Source organism: Euwallacea fornicatus, chromosome 9 (genome assembly GCF_040115645.1).
Source record: "Euwallacea fornicatus isolate EFF26 chromosome 9, ASM4011564v1, whole genome shotgun sequence".
NCBI lineage: Eukaryota > Metazoa > Arthropoda > Insecta > Coleoptera > Curculionidae > Euwallacea > Euwallacea fornicatus.
Window position 1 is genome coordinate 2,227,104 of NC_089549.1, and position 15,777 is coordinate 2,242,880.

Sequence of the window (15,777 nt, forward strand, 5' to 3'; positions counted from 1 at the left end):
CGAATTTCCTTAAGGTACGAAGTAATACCTTCGATCGAACACCCTTAAAACTATCCAAACACGCACACAAAAACCTCCAATTCGGGGTAGACTTTCTTGGGCCAAAAGAATCCCATAAATTATCCATACCTTCCCTATTCCCCCAAGAACCCCGCCTCCGGGATGGATCAACCGCCAATGGAACAGGGGCGTCGCGGCGTCGCTGTACTGAAACGTTGCCGCCCCAAAATCGACTTCTTGGTGACCTGGACGCTCATTCCGACGTCTCACCTGGAGGACGCCGCGTCGCGTCTTGCAATCCGACCGATAAGACAAAAGTGTACCTGGGGTCGCAACCGTGGCTTTGAACGGGGAAAAGTCCGCTGAGGACCCTTCGCAGGGGTCCTTCAACTTCTTCGGCGGACGAGGGGTTAGTGTTAACAATATTCGGGGGTTCTTTAGCAGCAGGATTGGATCTGCCATTCCTGATTCAGGTAAGTGATCAGTGCGCATGAGCTGAATAGATGATTCGAGGTAGAGCTGTAGTTCTTTTACGTAATCGGATATAATCAATGGACGTAATGGAATGTAGGATTTGTTTTGCGGTGATCAAAATGGAGGTTTAAAAGTGTTTGAAAAGGATTTTGTCGGGAGCTACAGTGGATCGCGATCTTGTAGTTCAAGTAAGTTGGAGGTTGGTAAAAACTTGATGTCCAAGATACCATTATGGTTTCCAATACCATAATAGTAACTGGTTCCATCATGAAATGCTTAATCTTAAAATCAATTACTTCTTTATCCATCTTCAATCCTACGGATTACAGTTTCTTTCTGCGAGAACTTCGGGTGAACAACTCGCCAACATTGCAGCTCAAATTTACTAAAAATTACTTATAAAATATATAGCGTCTTCATTTCTGAAGATGAATTTCTAATGATTTTGTGTAAATTACTAAGTTTTTCACCGAATCATCGATTTTTCGAGGTTCCCGTGGGAATCCCTGACCGTCTTTTACAGGCAATATCCGGTTGAATCTGATAACGCACTTAATAGTAGATAGGCATACCATGCGAACCGGCCCTGTGGTTCCCCCTACAACGCCTTCTGATCAACTACTGGAGTAATTTATTTTATTAATTATAATTTTCTGCTTCTTCTTCTATATTTGTCCGCTCGCTTATAGCATCAATTTAACGTGGTTTCACCCTTTTGTGTTCCTTGTCACTTTCATCTATTGATTTACAAGTCATTTTTATGTGGTAATACATAATTTTGAGGTGCCAGTATTCAGATCGTTGACCTCGGGCTATTTCTAGTACTGTAAAATCGGTATGCCATCCCTCATTTCCAAACTTGACCATATCTGTCACATGAAGGTCGGTGTGGTAAATATTTCTTTCTGGGAGGTTTTGAAGAACGCTCCATTAGTCACAGTTCCTTGGAACCCTCGAAGAAATGAGAACCAACGCAAGTAGGTTTTTATACCATCAACGTGATCCACCATCAACACTTTTCACATATCCACCATTAACCCATCTTACTTGAACTAACATCCTGAACCAACATACTTCCTGTTAGCTGGTGGTATATTCTTGACGTGTTCTTCATTTAGAGAGATATTTTTTATAGAACCACTTAGACACTTCAGATAGTACCTGTAGCACCTCAAAGGGCAGTTCCTTCAACTTCTTAGATGTTGTGAAGGCTGTATTATCGACGCACTGCTGTGTCGATTTCTGGAACCACCATCTCAATAAAAATCATTAATATATTTCAAAAATAGAAGGGGTTCGTGCACCGAAACTTGCGGTACTCCATGCCGAACATCCTTGATGGGTGAAAAGTTACCATTCGACGTAAAGTACTGCGTACGTAGATATCTGCATAAAAATAGTAAAACAAAAATTTAGAAAATAAATTGGAATGAGACAGACAATCAAAGGCTTCCTGCAAATCGTACAACATAACATTAAGGTAATGCTGCTTATAGAAGAAATAGCATCACTTCTACTTAAATCTTTACTCACAGGTTTTTCCCCTAGAGAGAAAGAAACCGACCTATCCACGACCTCAATGTAAACATTACCATGAAAACTAACTGCCTGTTAAGGTTATCACTTTCGTTTTGATTGAAAATCAAAACTTCCAGGACTGTTACCGAATGCGCGAATTCTAAGCTGGTTTTGCTTGAAAACCATGCGCGATATTCCCGAATCTATAAATATTTTTATACGCCGATTTTCTCTGAGAAATCATGGTCAAAAATTCCAACAAAAATGGAATTATGAACATTTTGGTTTTGCAATATCTCTGAAAGCCTTGGGAAAGAAGAAATCTCATTGGAATTCTTGCATTTCAAAGATATCGATCCGAGAATATGTCCATTGGAGAAGTATTTTTAAAATAATCTCTATGAGATCTCAAGATTAATCCTTTGAGGAAATCGCCAAACTAACTAAAGAATATGTCCCTGAGGCCCTTTGGGCATAGCAAGAGGTACAGAAAATTGTCAAAATTGAATCTAAAGAGTTCAAAAAAATTGTTTCTTAATCATCACATAGCATATTTCTGGTAACCTTACTACTAAAGACGAATATAAATTTTATATTCTTGTACTAATGTATGTAGTTTATGTAAAGAGGACCCAAAGTGCAGCATAAATTCATTAAAAACCGAGGGAAATATTTTTCATGAAAATGCTTAAATATGGTTTTGAGTTGTGTATTTTTTGACGTAACAAACACATATACAGGGTTACCAATGTGGGAGAAAAATATACTTTTTCATTTCGTTCTGATGGAAACTCCATGTATGATATGACGCTTTTGAGTTTTCTGAGAAATCCTGAACGTATTTCATGTAACATACCCATGATTAGATTTAACAGTTTTAAAAAAATCACAAATAATTGAAATAACCATAGAACTATTAATACTTGAAAAACAACGATATCAACTACTATAATTTAATGTATTAAATGTTTGAAGTCTGCCCCGTGGACAGAACCGCTACCTGAGCTAACCTGAGTGTTGGCAAGCCGTAATTCAAATTCCTCGTGAACTTTTCTTATCATTTAAGGTATTTGTTGAGTTCTTTTAGTCAGTTTATTTTTTACCTCTTCTATATTGTTAAGTTTGTTTAAATACACCGTGTCCCAGACAACCCCAAAAAAAAATCCAGAGAGGTCAAGTCAGGCGATCTAACAGTCCACTCTAAATGCCATATTGTGCAAATGTTTCAATACCTAAAATAGACATGAGTATGTTACGTGAAGTATGTGCAGAATTTCTTAATGAAATCAAAAACGTCATAATATACAGGGGGCTTCGTAAGAAAAAAATTAAAAAGTACATTTATATACAATGTGGACGACCCTGTATACGGATTAGGTATATTAAAAAATGCACAACACAAAACAATATTTGACGTGTCCCAGCATTTTCAAGAAATATATTTTCTTGAATTTTTATGTATCAGTCTGAATGTAGAAGTATATCTAAATGTCTTCCTGCAAGAATCCTTCCAGCACTAGCTGTCCTTAAATTGATTCACCTTGATTTGGAATTGAAAGTTGTTATAATTAAAGTGCTGAAAAATGGCTAACCCTCCACTCTGAAAGATTCAAAGTATGATTATATAGTATATAATTTAGTATATAGAAGATATATTGTGCTGCGATGTCCATAAGTCTATTATACAGCTAAATGAGATTTTGTGGACGTCCGACGGTCGGACTTGTAACTCTCCTCATTTGGTCTTCATCGATTATTATTAACGTTAATTTGTCCTTGTCCGTTAGCATCATAGTTCAAGTAGTAATTAAAAAAAAAACTTATTTAAGCTTCATCTCGTAGACTGAAACCTTAATTTTCTCTTTGAATGCATTGACGCTCCAAAACCTCCATGTTCCATTTAAGGGGGGCTGGGGGTCTCAGCGCAGTGCCTCCCCATCCCCCTATCGGTTGGCTACTCACCACCTTTAAACGAGTCTTTTTTGTTCAGGTTAAAGAAGACAAGGCACTGTGCTGAAACCCCTAGGACCTGCAACCCCCCAGCTTGGAACCTCTTGAAGATCTGCTTAAGAATTTGTGCCACTGTGCCTATGGAAGTGCTTATTGGGTGTTGTACAATTATGTGCTTCATAACTTAGTGCCGTTAGTGAGAAGAGAAGTTCTGAAATAAAGCAATATGGCACCGTTGCCGATAATAAACCTCGAGTTCTCGGAACTCAAGGAAATAGTGTGGACTAAGCTTCAAGAGCCGAATTCGCAAAGGAAGCTGGTGCTTGTGATTGTGTCCATAGCACTACTATTGGACAATATGTTGTATATGGTTATTGTTCCCATCATACCCGACTACCTAAGGTAAGACAAGTTTCACTTTAATAGTAAATGATTAATCAGACCAAAATTCGAGCATAGAAGATCCATTGGGCGATTAAAATGTTCGAGAATTTTTCTATTTTTACCAATCGGAATTGTGATTTGTGATCTTATCAACCGCCACACCCGCCGTCACTTTTCGAACTTTTCTACAGTTAAATAGGAAGTTTCGTTATTTATTCGCAGGGGCGTAGATGACCCATTGCCCTACGTGTTTGCGCCATTACTCCACGCCACTGACTTTTTGTCATAAAATACGAAATCTGTAATTTCTTCCAAAATTTTCCCACTCTTTCGTAATTTGGAAGAATGATTTGTCTCGTCGTTAAATATGCGGGGGCGTGAAGGGCGTCTGATTAAATGCGCCCCTTATGCCACTCTTTGTTCTTCTATGAAAATAAAAATTTTACTATTCATCCTCCAAACTTGAATAATTCTGAAATTTGAATTTCTGTGATGTAGAAGGTCTGTTCGGGCAGTTGAAATTTTCGCAATATTTTCATATTTCTCCAACTTGAAAGTGGGATTTGTACTGTTATCAAGTCAATCAAGCTGCAAATTTTATTTTTTATATCCATCACAGGCATTTATTCCACTCGAAATTCATTTGAATGCCTCAAATGCACACTGAGATCATCCTTTCAATCAACCTTTGGACAATAATCCTTAAAGATTTCAAGTTCGTCGAGAAATAATGGCAGTCATAGCTCATTTGTCAAAAAGGCAGTAGCCGGAAATTTTCGGAAAATACAATTATAAACAGTAATTTTTTTTTCATTTTTTTGATGAGTCTAAAAAATCTATAACTTCCTACGTATCATGTAGTCACAGTCCACTTCACTTCAACGGACTTTTTTGCCCTAATGACCCCTACTGAACGTTTCTTTTAAAAAATTTTAATTCTCCCTTTAAAATTTGAAGCTTTTCAGACTTGCAAGTTTCCTCTGTCTGCATCAACAGCTTCCATACCAGTTCAGTTATTATCAGACAATGTATCCAATATTTCTCCTCTTCAATTTCTATATCTGTACAGTTTTGTCCCATATTTTCGCTAATATCTCGAAAACGGTGACAGTGAAATATAAAGGGTGAAATAACACAAACAAGACGAAAAAGCATCTAAATTAAATCGGGAATTCAAAATTTTTGGAGAAAATGATCAATTACACCTTACAAAAAATTCGGAAGTGCAAAACCTTATCGAATGTAATATTTTGGGTTTAGTAATTGACCGAGCTGGTGCAAGCAAAAACGTAAATGAATATCCCCATATCGAAATTTTTGGAAACTTTAAATTGCAAACTTTAGGACCTATAGACCAAATTAGAAGAAATACGTTATAGTTTAACACCCCGTATATCGAAAAAAAATATGCCAATCATAATATGTATACAGAAAGAGAGGACGTATGAAGGCGAAATTTGGTCCATTAGGTGCTTATCTGCATATGAAAAATACTAACTCGATCACGGAAATCGAATAATATACGGGGTGTTCCATAAACAAAATTAGGGTGGCGCGTCTTAAAATTCTTGTAGCAGAAGTTTTTCTATCGACATAACTTCTTCAACTTCTGATCTCTTTAGAACTTTCCACAGTACAATTTCATCGCCACTGATCTATACGACACAATCCCAGTTACCATTAATTGGTTTTAGATACATCGGAGCATATCAAGAAGACCCTATTCCGGGAAACGTGACCCTGCCCCCCGGGACCCCCTTCAAGCACGACCACCATGGCCAGGACTCGGCCACCGGCATCCTCTTCGCTTCCAAGGTGCGTTTTGACAGCTCCTGATCTTGCCTCAAATTCATCGAATCTGAATCAATTGCAGGCCATAGTTCAGCTCATGATAAACCCATTTTCCGGAGCCCTAATCGACCGTATCGGATACGACATTCCCATGATGATTGGTCTGTGTATAATGTTCCTCTCAACAGCAGTGTTCGCATGCGGCAGGAGCTACGGGCTCCTCTTCTTCGCCAGAAGTTTGCAAGTAAGTCCTCAAACTCAATTGCTCTATGACTGTAAAGGTGTGGTGTTCTTGAGTTAACGATCTGCTGCGAACTCTGAATAAAACTTCTTACCTGTCTAACATTCGGTAATATTCGTCGCCTTCATCAGGGCCATGGACAATCTTGGTGGTCCTCAGTGCATACCTGCAGGATTTACAAGGTTTTCAGTTCCGATTCATACCAATGAATCTATATTCTTTCGATCCCTCTTTGGGAATATTGATGATTTGAATGCATTTTACATGGAAATAGCGGAGCATTTGCAGCATAATATTAGCTCTACATGTGACAATTTCTGTAATACAGGGTGATTGAGAATCCGAGGTTATAAAATTAAGAACGTGTGGGTTTGGTTTTCTGGTTAAAAAGTGTAAAATAAAATTTGTGCTCTCAAGTGTGTGATTTCGAATTATTACACTTCAAAGTTTCTTCGTTGGTCGGCGTGGGCAAGCGGTACGGGCTGCGGTATCACCTGATTTGAATCCTTTGGATTATTTTACAAAGGGGCATTTAAAACAATTGGGTTGGGCAGTAGAAATTGATTGCCATGAGCAATTAATGCAAAGAACGTGGTCGAATACATTCGAAATAGACAAATTGTTCACTTATCATACGATTCGCTTATTTCGCACTGCCAAGCTCGTATCGGCGGCAATGGTGATATTTTTGAGCACCTGTTGTAATTATTTTATAGTTTTTATTATTTAATTTCTAAAAATCTTAGTTATTATTTAATTGCTGTTAATAATAAAAATGATAACCTGCAGACAATTTGAAATGCAATAACTGAGAGACCGAGGCCTGCAAGCAAAAACTTAATTCAACATTTTTTAACCAGAATATGAAACTGTACACGTCCCTTAACCTTTCGCATCGAGTTTTGAATCACCCTGTGTGCAGAACTCGAGATCTTTTACGTTTAACAGCATCAGACACTTCTTCCTTTGGGTGCGGCATGAATGAGAATAATTGACGTATGTTTTCAAGTTTATAGACCCTGATAGAAATCTGAGATTATCTGCTCTGATTAAATTCACCAAGTCAATGACGCTACCTTATAAGATTTTGAGTACATCCGTAGCTCAAATTTGTCACCAAGAACACCCACTATAACGTTTTTACCATCAGTTTCCTCATTTCATCACTTCAAGTCTGAAATTTCTCATTTCTTTCTAGGGCGTGGGTTCAGCTTTCGCAGACACTTCAGGTCTAGCTATGATCGCAGATCGATTCACCGAAGAAAACGAACGTTCCAAAGCACTAGGTATAGCTCTAGCGTTTATAAGCTTCGGGTGTCTGGTGGCCCCTCCTTTCGGAGGAGCCCTATACCAGTTTGCAGGCAAAGAAATGCCCTTCCTTATCTTGGCTTTCGTGTCTCTCCTCGACGGTTTTATGCTGCTGATCGTCATGAAGCCCATAAAAACGCAGCTGAAGGAAGCTGGGGTGGCCAAACCGCCCTCAGTGCCCATTTGGCGGTTATTTATGGATCCGTACATTGCTGTGTGCTCGGGAGCTTTGATGATGGCCAACGTAGCTCTTGCATTCTTAGAGCCCACTATTTCTCTATGGATGGAAGACAATCTAACCACAGACAACTGGAAGATTGGCATGGTATGGCTGCCTGCCTTTATACCTCATGTCATAGGGGTGATTATTACGGTGAAAATCGCAAAAAAGTATCCCCATTACCAGTGGTTGATGGCTGCCGCCGGGTTAGCTTTAGAAGGATTTTGCTGCTTTTTGATTCCGTTCTCAACAAGTTATGTCGTGCTGATGATCCCGCTTTGCGGGATTTGCTTCGGGGTTGCCCTAATAGACACTGCAATACTGCCTACTTTAGGATATCTCGTAGATGTGCGGTATGTGTCTGTCTACGGAAGCATTTACGCCATCGCGGATATATCGTATTCCGTGGCTTACGCCATAGGACCGATCATTGCAGGGGAAGTGGTGGAAGCTATAGGCTTTACAGCATTAAACATAGGAATAGCGTTATCAAACCTAGCTTACGTCCCGGTGATGACGTACCTGAAGCACATCTATGATTTTAAACCTTTCGAGAATGAAGCGAACATACTGATGGCCGACCCTCCCAACAAGGAGTATCAAACCTACTCCATGCAAGAACAAAAGACTGTTAATGAGAACGTACAAAACCATTTGAATTACAAACAGCAGGAAACTAATTTCAGTAACTACGAACCCAGCTATGATACACAGACATATCAAGGAGGGTACCAAGCGCAGCCGACGATAGGGAACGAAGGTTTTCCTTCCTACACACCAAACTATCCGGATCAAACCTACCAAAGTCCCCAAGTGGCTGCTAGGCCTCAGGGCAGAGTTTTGCCACAGCAACCTGTAGCTAACCCCTTCAGACAGCAGGCACCGCCACCAGCACCAATGTCCACGGGGGGCAATCCTTTTAGACAAGGTTTATAAGTGGTATTATTAAGTTAGAAGTTTTCAAGTAAGTACCGGAACCTTGATAGAATGTAAAATATGATTATGAATGCTGAGTTTGTGATCATGTTTTGCTTTGTCTCTTGAGGTTCTACAAGTAGGTTAAATTTTCTTCTTTAATTTATGAAAAATGCATGGTTAAGAGCTAATTCAAAGTTAAACAAGAAACTGCTTATTTTTGAGCTTAATATGAAAGTGGTTCTTTAGCCCTTGAGGCGTTTTGTAATTGAGGAACTGTTTTGGTAGCTTCATTGAATTCTTTTGGAGAAAAGCTATTTTGCTGGCCATGGTGAAATGATCGAGCGAAAGGATGACTGCTGATATTATCAAATATCGGCGTCGTGTTAGTAAAAAGCTCTCTAATTCCTAGGAAAATTTCTCTAAAATACCTTCAATAATGAGTGTAAGTTATTACAATGTAAAGAGAAATCATTTCGATCCCGTGTGTTAATAATATTACTATCATTTGCCGAAGGCAAATTCCTAACCCTAAAAGGGCCCTTTCATGTAAAAAACTATTTACAATTTTTCAATTAGCATACTGAGCTAAGGGTAAAAGATAGACCTACTAAGTGTTATAGAAAATGCGTTAAAATTTTTTACTATAAAATAGAAATGGCAAAATGTACGAGATATTCTATTAAAAAAAAACTCAAGTTACTACAATAAATGTCAAAATTTGACAGTTACAGAAATTCCTTTTAAACTTACAAAAACTTGTGAAAAAGTCCTAGAAAACAGCTTTTGTCGCGTACCGATGTCTTTAAAAAAAAATTATTGTAAAATGAAAGGTTATCAACGATCACACTGTACATTTCATTGATATGTGCATGCGCAGAGTGGATGATGACATGTTTATCTTGTGCAAATAGTTTTACGAGCAAGAGTTGCCAATTCTAACGATAACATGAAATGACTTTCAATGTAATTTTCAAAATTTTTGAAAATGGTCTCGAAATTTTAAGCGTTCTTTGAGCATCATAGTAAATTGTATTTCTTCAATGTTTTCGAGCTAATGAAACGTGAAATTGACATTTTTGAAAATCACAACCAGGAACGGTTTCAATTACGTCGTGATACTTTTTCCAAGTTTTCACAAGCCGTTATAGTTAAAGGTTTAGAATTTTACACGAGATTTGTTCAAAATATCCAAATTCACTGGACATTTGCTTTAAACTGGACAATCTGGCAACTTTGCACTGGTAACAGCTGCACCTGCGGCACTGTCGTGTTATTAAATTTAACTGAAAATGTTCCGCTTTTAAATAATTAATTAAAAAAGTTTGACATGTTATTTAAAAAATACATTATTAAAGCTCATAAAATAATAAAATTCCAATTTAAGAATACAGATAAATTTGTACTGCCATAAAAGTTCACTGGCGTAGAGTGATTTGGAAATTTACGTGTTTTTCTTTAAGGAAGCTGTGAAAACTTCTTCATTTCACGTTACTGTCTCAATTAAATACAATTGCTCGAACTTAAGAACATAGCTAAATATTTTACAAAAATTCAGTGGCGAATTAGAAATATATTTTTTTATCAAAGTTTTTTTCTAATTATTTTCAAAGGAACATCAATATTTAAGAACACAGGGGAAGACTGGACGGGGTGCCTCACCGGGGCCAAAAATTTACTGGCATTCAAAAAAATTTTTAAGGGTGTTGACAATCACATCCCCATTACTTCGTGGATAATGTATATAAGAAACTGTTATCTAATATGGCCATACACTAAAATTTAAAAACCTTTTTTTAACAAAACTTCTAACAGGACCCTGAATAGGTCACCCTGTATGTGTGGTATTAAGGAGGAGGCATATTTTACGATAAGTGAATAACAACGAAGGAATTCGTATTATAAAAGCTTGAATTTTATGCTAATAAGATGAGTCATCTGGAAAACTAGAAAGATTGCTATTTTTATTAGAGTTTTGTAAGCCGCTGGAAATATTTTTTCAGGGTTTTCCACATTTGCTTCTTTCATTTTGAAAGCTTTAAAATGCTCCCATGGGTTTATGAGATCTGATTAGGTTTCTACCAGTTTTTTTGTGCTATTTCTAGGAATTGCAAAGGTATTTCTAGATATCTTCAATTTTTAATTTTCCTAAACTAGATTTTTATTTGTTCCAAAGATTCCCAGAGGTTTGTTTGGATTTTTCTCCTATTTATTTCGCTTCTTAAACCATTCTTCGGGGCTTGTGCTGATGATAAGATAGCTCTTCAAGATTTTCATATATCGCAGGACTTCTTCGCAGAACTCTTAAAAATTCCTGACTTTCCTAACAATTCTTTCGAGGTTTTTCGGGCTGGTTTTTAACTTTTTTTTTTCAGGAGAGTTACACTCCCATGCGTTTGCATGTCTTGCTCACTAATTATTCGAGTTTCACAGAAATCTTTGTGTGTACTAGTGACTTTTGAAGCCAACGAGGTGGCAATTTTTTATATATCTCAAACTTAACCCAACTAACTTCAATTCAAATTAGTAACCATTTGGTTATCACTTGATCACATGGTCAAAATGTTGTGTCCAGGTGAAAGCACCGTCAAAATTTTGTGGTGAACCAAACTGCGTCTATCATAAAAATTCATTAGGAATTTGTACTGACCCATTTTTGTCAATACCCTCAAGTAAGGCAAATTAAGCTTTGAGGTAGGTTTGATAGAATCACCAAAAAGTTTTGCAATGGAGTGAAGGCAACTGGCCATTCATGTGATTGTTCTTTGAATTTTTGAGAACGTTCAAAAACGATTTTTTAAAACTCTAACGTACTTCAGATAGCATCAGACCACTTTCGATATGCTGGCTCCATAGTCGCTAAGCTAAACTGAGATTCACAGAAGCTTTCCGCGCTCATACCAATTTTGGCAATTTTGGCGCTTTCGGTGAAGGTATTTTCGAGGAGTTTGTAATGATTCAAAATAAGGAATTGGAAGTTGGTTTCTCTGGAAATAAATTTTTGATAAAGTTGGCAGTAGAATGCTCCTTTCTTCGTAGCACTAATCTCAAAACGAGGTTATATAAAGGCAGGTAAATCTCAAAAGAGGTTATATAACGTGTAAAAATCATAGTATGTATAGTAATATAGCAAACATTTTGGTGGTGGTATTTCCTCATTTATAGTTGTCTAGATATAAGTTTAGCGTAGCTAGATTTATCAGTTCAACACTTATCACTAAGTTTGAAACTTTTTATATATTATAAGAAAATATATCAACTGAGATCACATACATATCAGAACCGTCAGGTTCGCCTCTTAAACATATCGTGATAATAGACTTAATTAGCTGGTAAGACGTGTACTAATTAGCGTTAAAAGGGCGTCCATTTTGAGACTTAGGAGTAATCTAGAGTAGGCAAATATGTTTATAAATTATACAATATAGCAACTTTAAAATATATTCTAAATGCAGATTTTAAATCTTCAAAAACAGATCATATCGTAAAAATAGAAACAGTTTTGTTTCAGTATTCTCACTGCTGTCCAGATTCAGAAGGTTTAAGGGGATTTAAAGAACCGAATTGCCATACAAGAAGAACGGCAATGCGGTCCAGAATTTATAAATTCTATAAGTAAAAGTCAGAGAGTATTTGGGGTGGTCCTCTTCGGGGAAAGAAGAGGGGTTGCAGGTAACAATGGTTAATAATCAATTAATAATTTTTCTAGTTGTTAAAAAGTGTTTGTTAGAAATAACTGTTTAATCTACATTTAAAGTAGATGTCTTAACGCATATCGTTGTAAGTGTACCTTAAACATTAACTGGGACAACATAGTGCAATTAACTAAAGTTTCTACAGTACCCTGTATTCGGGATGTACTAGCTTTCCAAATTGGCAATATTTTAATACATATTAATCGACATATTCTAACGTTAAGGACTACCATGAAAAATTTCCTCAATTTATCTTATTGTAAGAGAAGAACATTAATTCAGTTGTTCGTTAAGATAAAAAGTTTTGTGCAATATGTTTTGAAAATGGACGCCACATTAATTTATATACAGGGTGCTTTGCAAACATTGCCGAAAAACTTTCAGGGGATGCGGAGCAAATATTTGCACATTTAAACACCAGTAGAGTCCGTGTGATCATTCAATGGGATGTTTTTAAAGATACGCCGCTGACTTTTTTAATATGAACACATTTTTTTATATTCCATTAGATGTCAATAAAAATGGCCTTTTTGTGTTTTGTTCGTGAAGAAGCCGTTTTCAAAATAAAAAATAATTTCTCGTTCTTGTGCCTACCAAAAAAACAATATATGTAGGACTCTAAGTGAGATTTTTTTAAATTTTCTAGAAGAAATTAATTAAAATTTCTTTTAGTAAAAGTAGAGGACATGAAAACAAACATTTTTTGTCTTATAAAATACGTTCGCAAATTACCGATTTTGACTAGAAGAAATAAAGTTACGTGATAACAAAATGTACTATAACCTAGTGTTTTAGGTAAAATCGGATGGATCGATATAAAATAAATAGAAAACAAGTGATTTTTAACAAACTTTTGAATTTTCGCCCCATTTTCCTTGATACATACTCACCCCAAACCGTTTATGAAAGATATAGAAAAAACATCCCAATAATAAATTAAACCTTCTCTAGTTCGGAAAGAAGCGATTTCTGTCTTAACTTCATTCGACCTAAATATTTGCTTTTATGAGCTTTACATCCTCTGGAAGGTTGTCGATATGTTCGTGAAACACCTTGTATAAACGTATACATATATAGATATAAGCACAACTTAGCCCGCTATCACCCCGTCTATACTATCCACTTAGGTATGTCTTGATAGGTAATTCCGGTAGATTTTATAAACCACGTGATTTACGTTCTTTTTCATCATTATTCTCCTAAAACCATTCATCTTGCATTAAGACTCTTGGTGTCAATTTAACAGTCATTTGAGCAGAAATGTTGTTAGTAAAACATATCTAACTTTGCCTCTTATATGCTATAAAAATACCATATAATGTCGAATTCTTAGATTTATACATTACCTACAATTTAGTGGTAACAAACTTTTGCTCACTGTGTAATGTTTAGAATTTTCAAAGCTCATTCTGGAAGTGAGCTATTTTACATCCGTAGAAGACCTTTTGTTCTTCAGTTCTAATCATTCTAGGAGTTTGCAAAAACTTAAATTTAGTCAGAATAACATCTAGCAATAACGTCGTCTATTACTATGACCAAGATTAAAATCCTAAAGTCAAACCTTAGAGTGTATAAAGTATAAACATCGACTTAAGAAGTGATTTTACAACTCTTAAACTATATCACATTACGCGGTAATTATTTATTATTAGTTCTTCTTCGGCAATGGGGCTGTTCAATGCAATTCATTACGGTAAATGTAATTGGAAAAACGACGTTGAACACACCCCTTCGGAGGGGCTAATAACAATAATTAGAGTAATTACTATTAGTGAATTAGAGCAGACATTGTAGGCATAATGTAATGTATAAAACCATATGTAAGCACTTATGGCTGTTATAATTCTGTAAATAAAGTAATAATTTTAGTTTAGGCTTAAGTCTGTATAGAACTAGAAGGATATATATTGTAAAAAATTCGGAAATGTAAGTGAAAGTAGCTAAAAATGGTGCCTACTAGGATTCCGCCAAAGTGAATAATGCATTCTTCACTGTATTGCACAATAGAAATAATTACTGGGGTTGAGTGAAGTTACTTCTCTATTTGAAAACCACGGAGAAGGTTCCAATACACAACTTCCCATAGCTTAAAGCTAAAACATTAAGAGATTCATCACCTAGATTTACCATAAAGAAAATCTCTTCCATTGTTAGCCATGTTTACGCCTGATATCTAAATCTCGAAAATGTTGAAATTCTGTACATACCTCCTTGATTGATTCTATATGTGATAGTTTATCTCTGCTGTTCCTATGACATTTTGTTGTTAAGCTAAGTTACACAGGGTGATCATTAAAAAACCTAAAATAGGCGTTCGAATATCAAGAGGCATGCCTTAGGTAAGTTTACCAGCCGTCACCTACTCGTCCGAGATCTGATGGTAAATAAGTAATTGTCCTACGCTTGCAATTTTTTTTATGACCACCCGTTATACTAAAGTTAAAACGTAATAAACATTTTTATTTTGCATGAAGCTTGAAGTCCATCGAAGTCATATCTGGCCATTCCAGTATGTAAACCCTGCTTCCCTATGACATCTTATTAGCTCTAGAATAGCGAAGTTTAGTTTCAATGTATATTCTAGACTGTTGACTTATCTAAAATACCGTCACGTATAATATGAATGTAGATATTTAATATGTTGTTTCAAGTAACTAGAACCTATACGAGAACAGTTTCGGTAGTTTCATGTATTCTTGACCCTTCTGAATGAACGTCTATTAAAATCATTGTTATTCAAAAATTTTGGTTTCATTTTTCTCTAGCTAATCATTTTTCTCGGTTGAACATAATTCGCTAATTTATATTCAGACTCTTCTGCAATTCCTACTGTAACCCTGCGGGTGAATATTCCTAGATTTCGTGTAGCTCCCTCGTTTAATGTAATCCAATTTTCCAGCTCTGAGGGGAAAAGCTCATGGGAATGGCCCCAGGCCCTGTTATGCAGTTTTCCTCTGAATTTGCACGTTTGATTTTCGGTCCGAAGTTAGGCGGGAAGGAGGTATTAGCGACATATTTCGGATGGTGGAATGAGAACAATCAGCCTGCAGGAAATTGCATTTTTTTTCCATCTTTTCTCACAGGCGGAGATCTAAAGGCGAGATCTGAAAGCTATGCCAGAAAAAAAAAATGTTTGCAAGTGGTACAAAGACTATAAGGGAGGCCGAGAAGGGATTCGAGACGAGCAGCGCCCCGGACCATCAAGTTCTGCCTGTGAAAGCCTCGTTAAGGGAATCAAAGATTTGGTACCCTAAAATCGTCGATTGACAATTAGAGAAGCT

The 15,777-nt window shown here is 36.5% G+C and overlaps 1 protein-coding gene across 1 annotated transcript; it reads left to right on the forward strand.

Moving 5' to 3' along the window:
• Positions 1–269: 269 nt before the first annotated feature.
• VAChT (Vesicular acetylcholine transporter) lies at positions 270–15,233 on the forward strand. Its single transcript, XM_066285580.1, has 5 exons — positions 270–473; positions 3,983–4,344; positions 6,021–6,141; positions 6,200–6,361; positions 7,557–15,233. Exons 2-5 carry the CDS (start codon positions 4,169–4,171, stop codon positions 8,820–8,822), a joined length of 1,725 nt encoding a protein of 574 aa, XP_066141677.1. The 5' UTR covers positions 270–473; positions 3,983–4,168; the 3' UTR covers positions 8,823–15,233.
• The last annotated feature ends 544 nt before the right edge of the window (positions 15,234–15,777 follow it).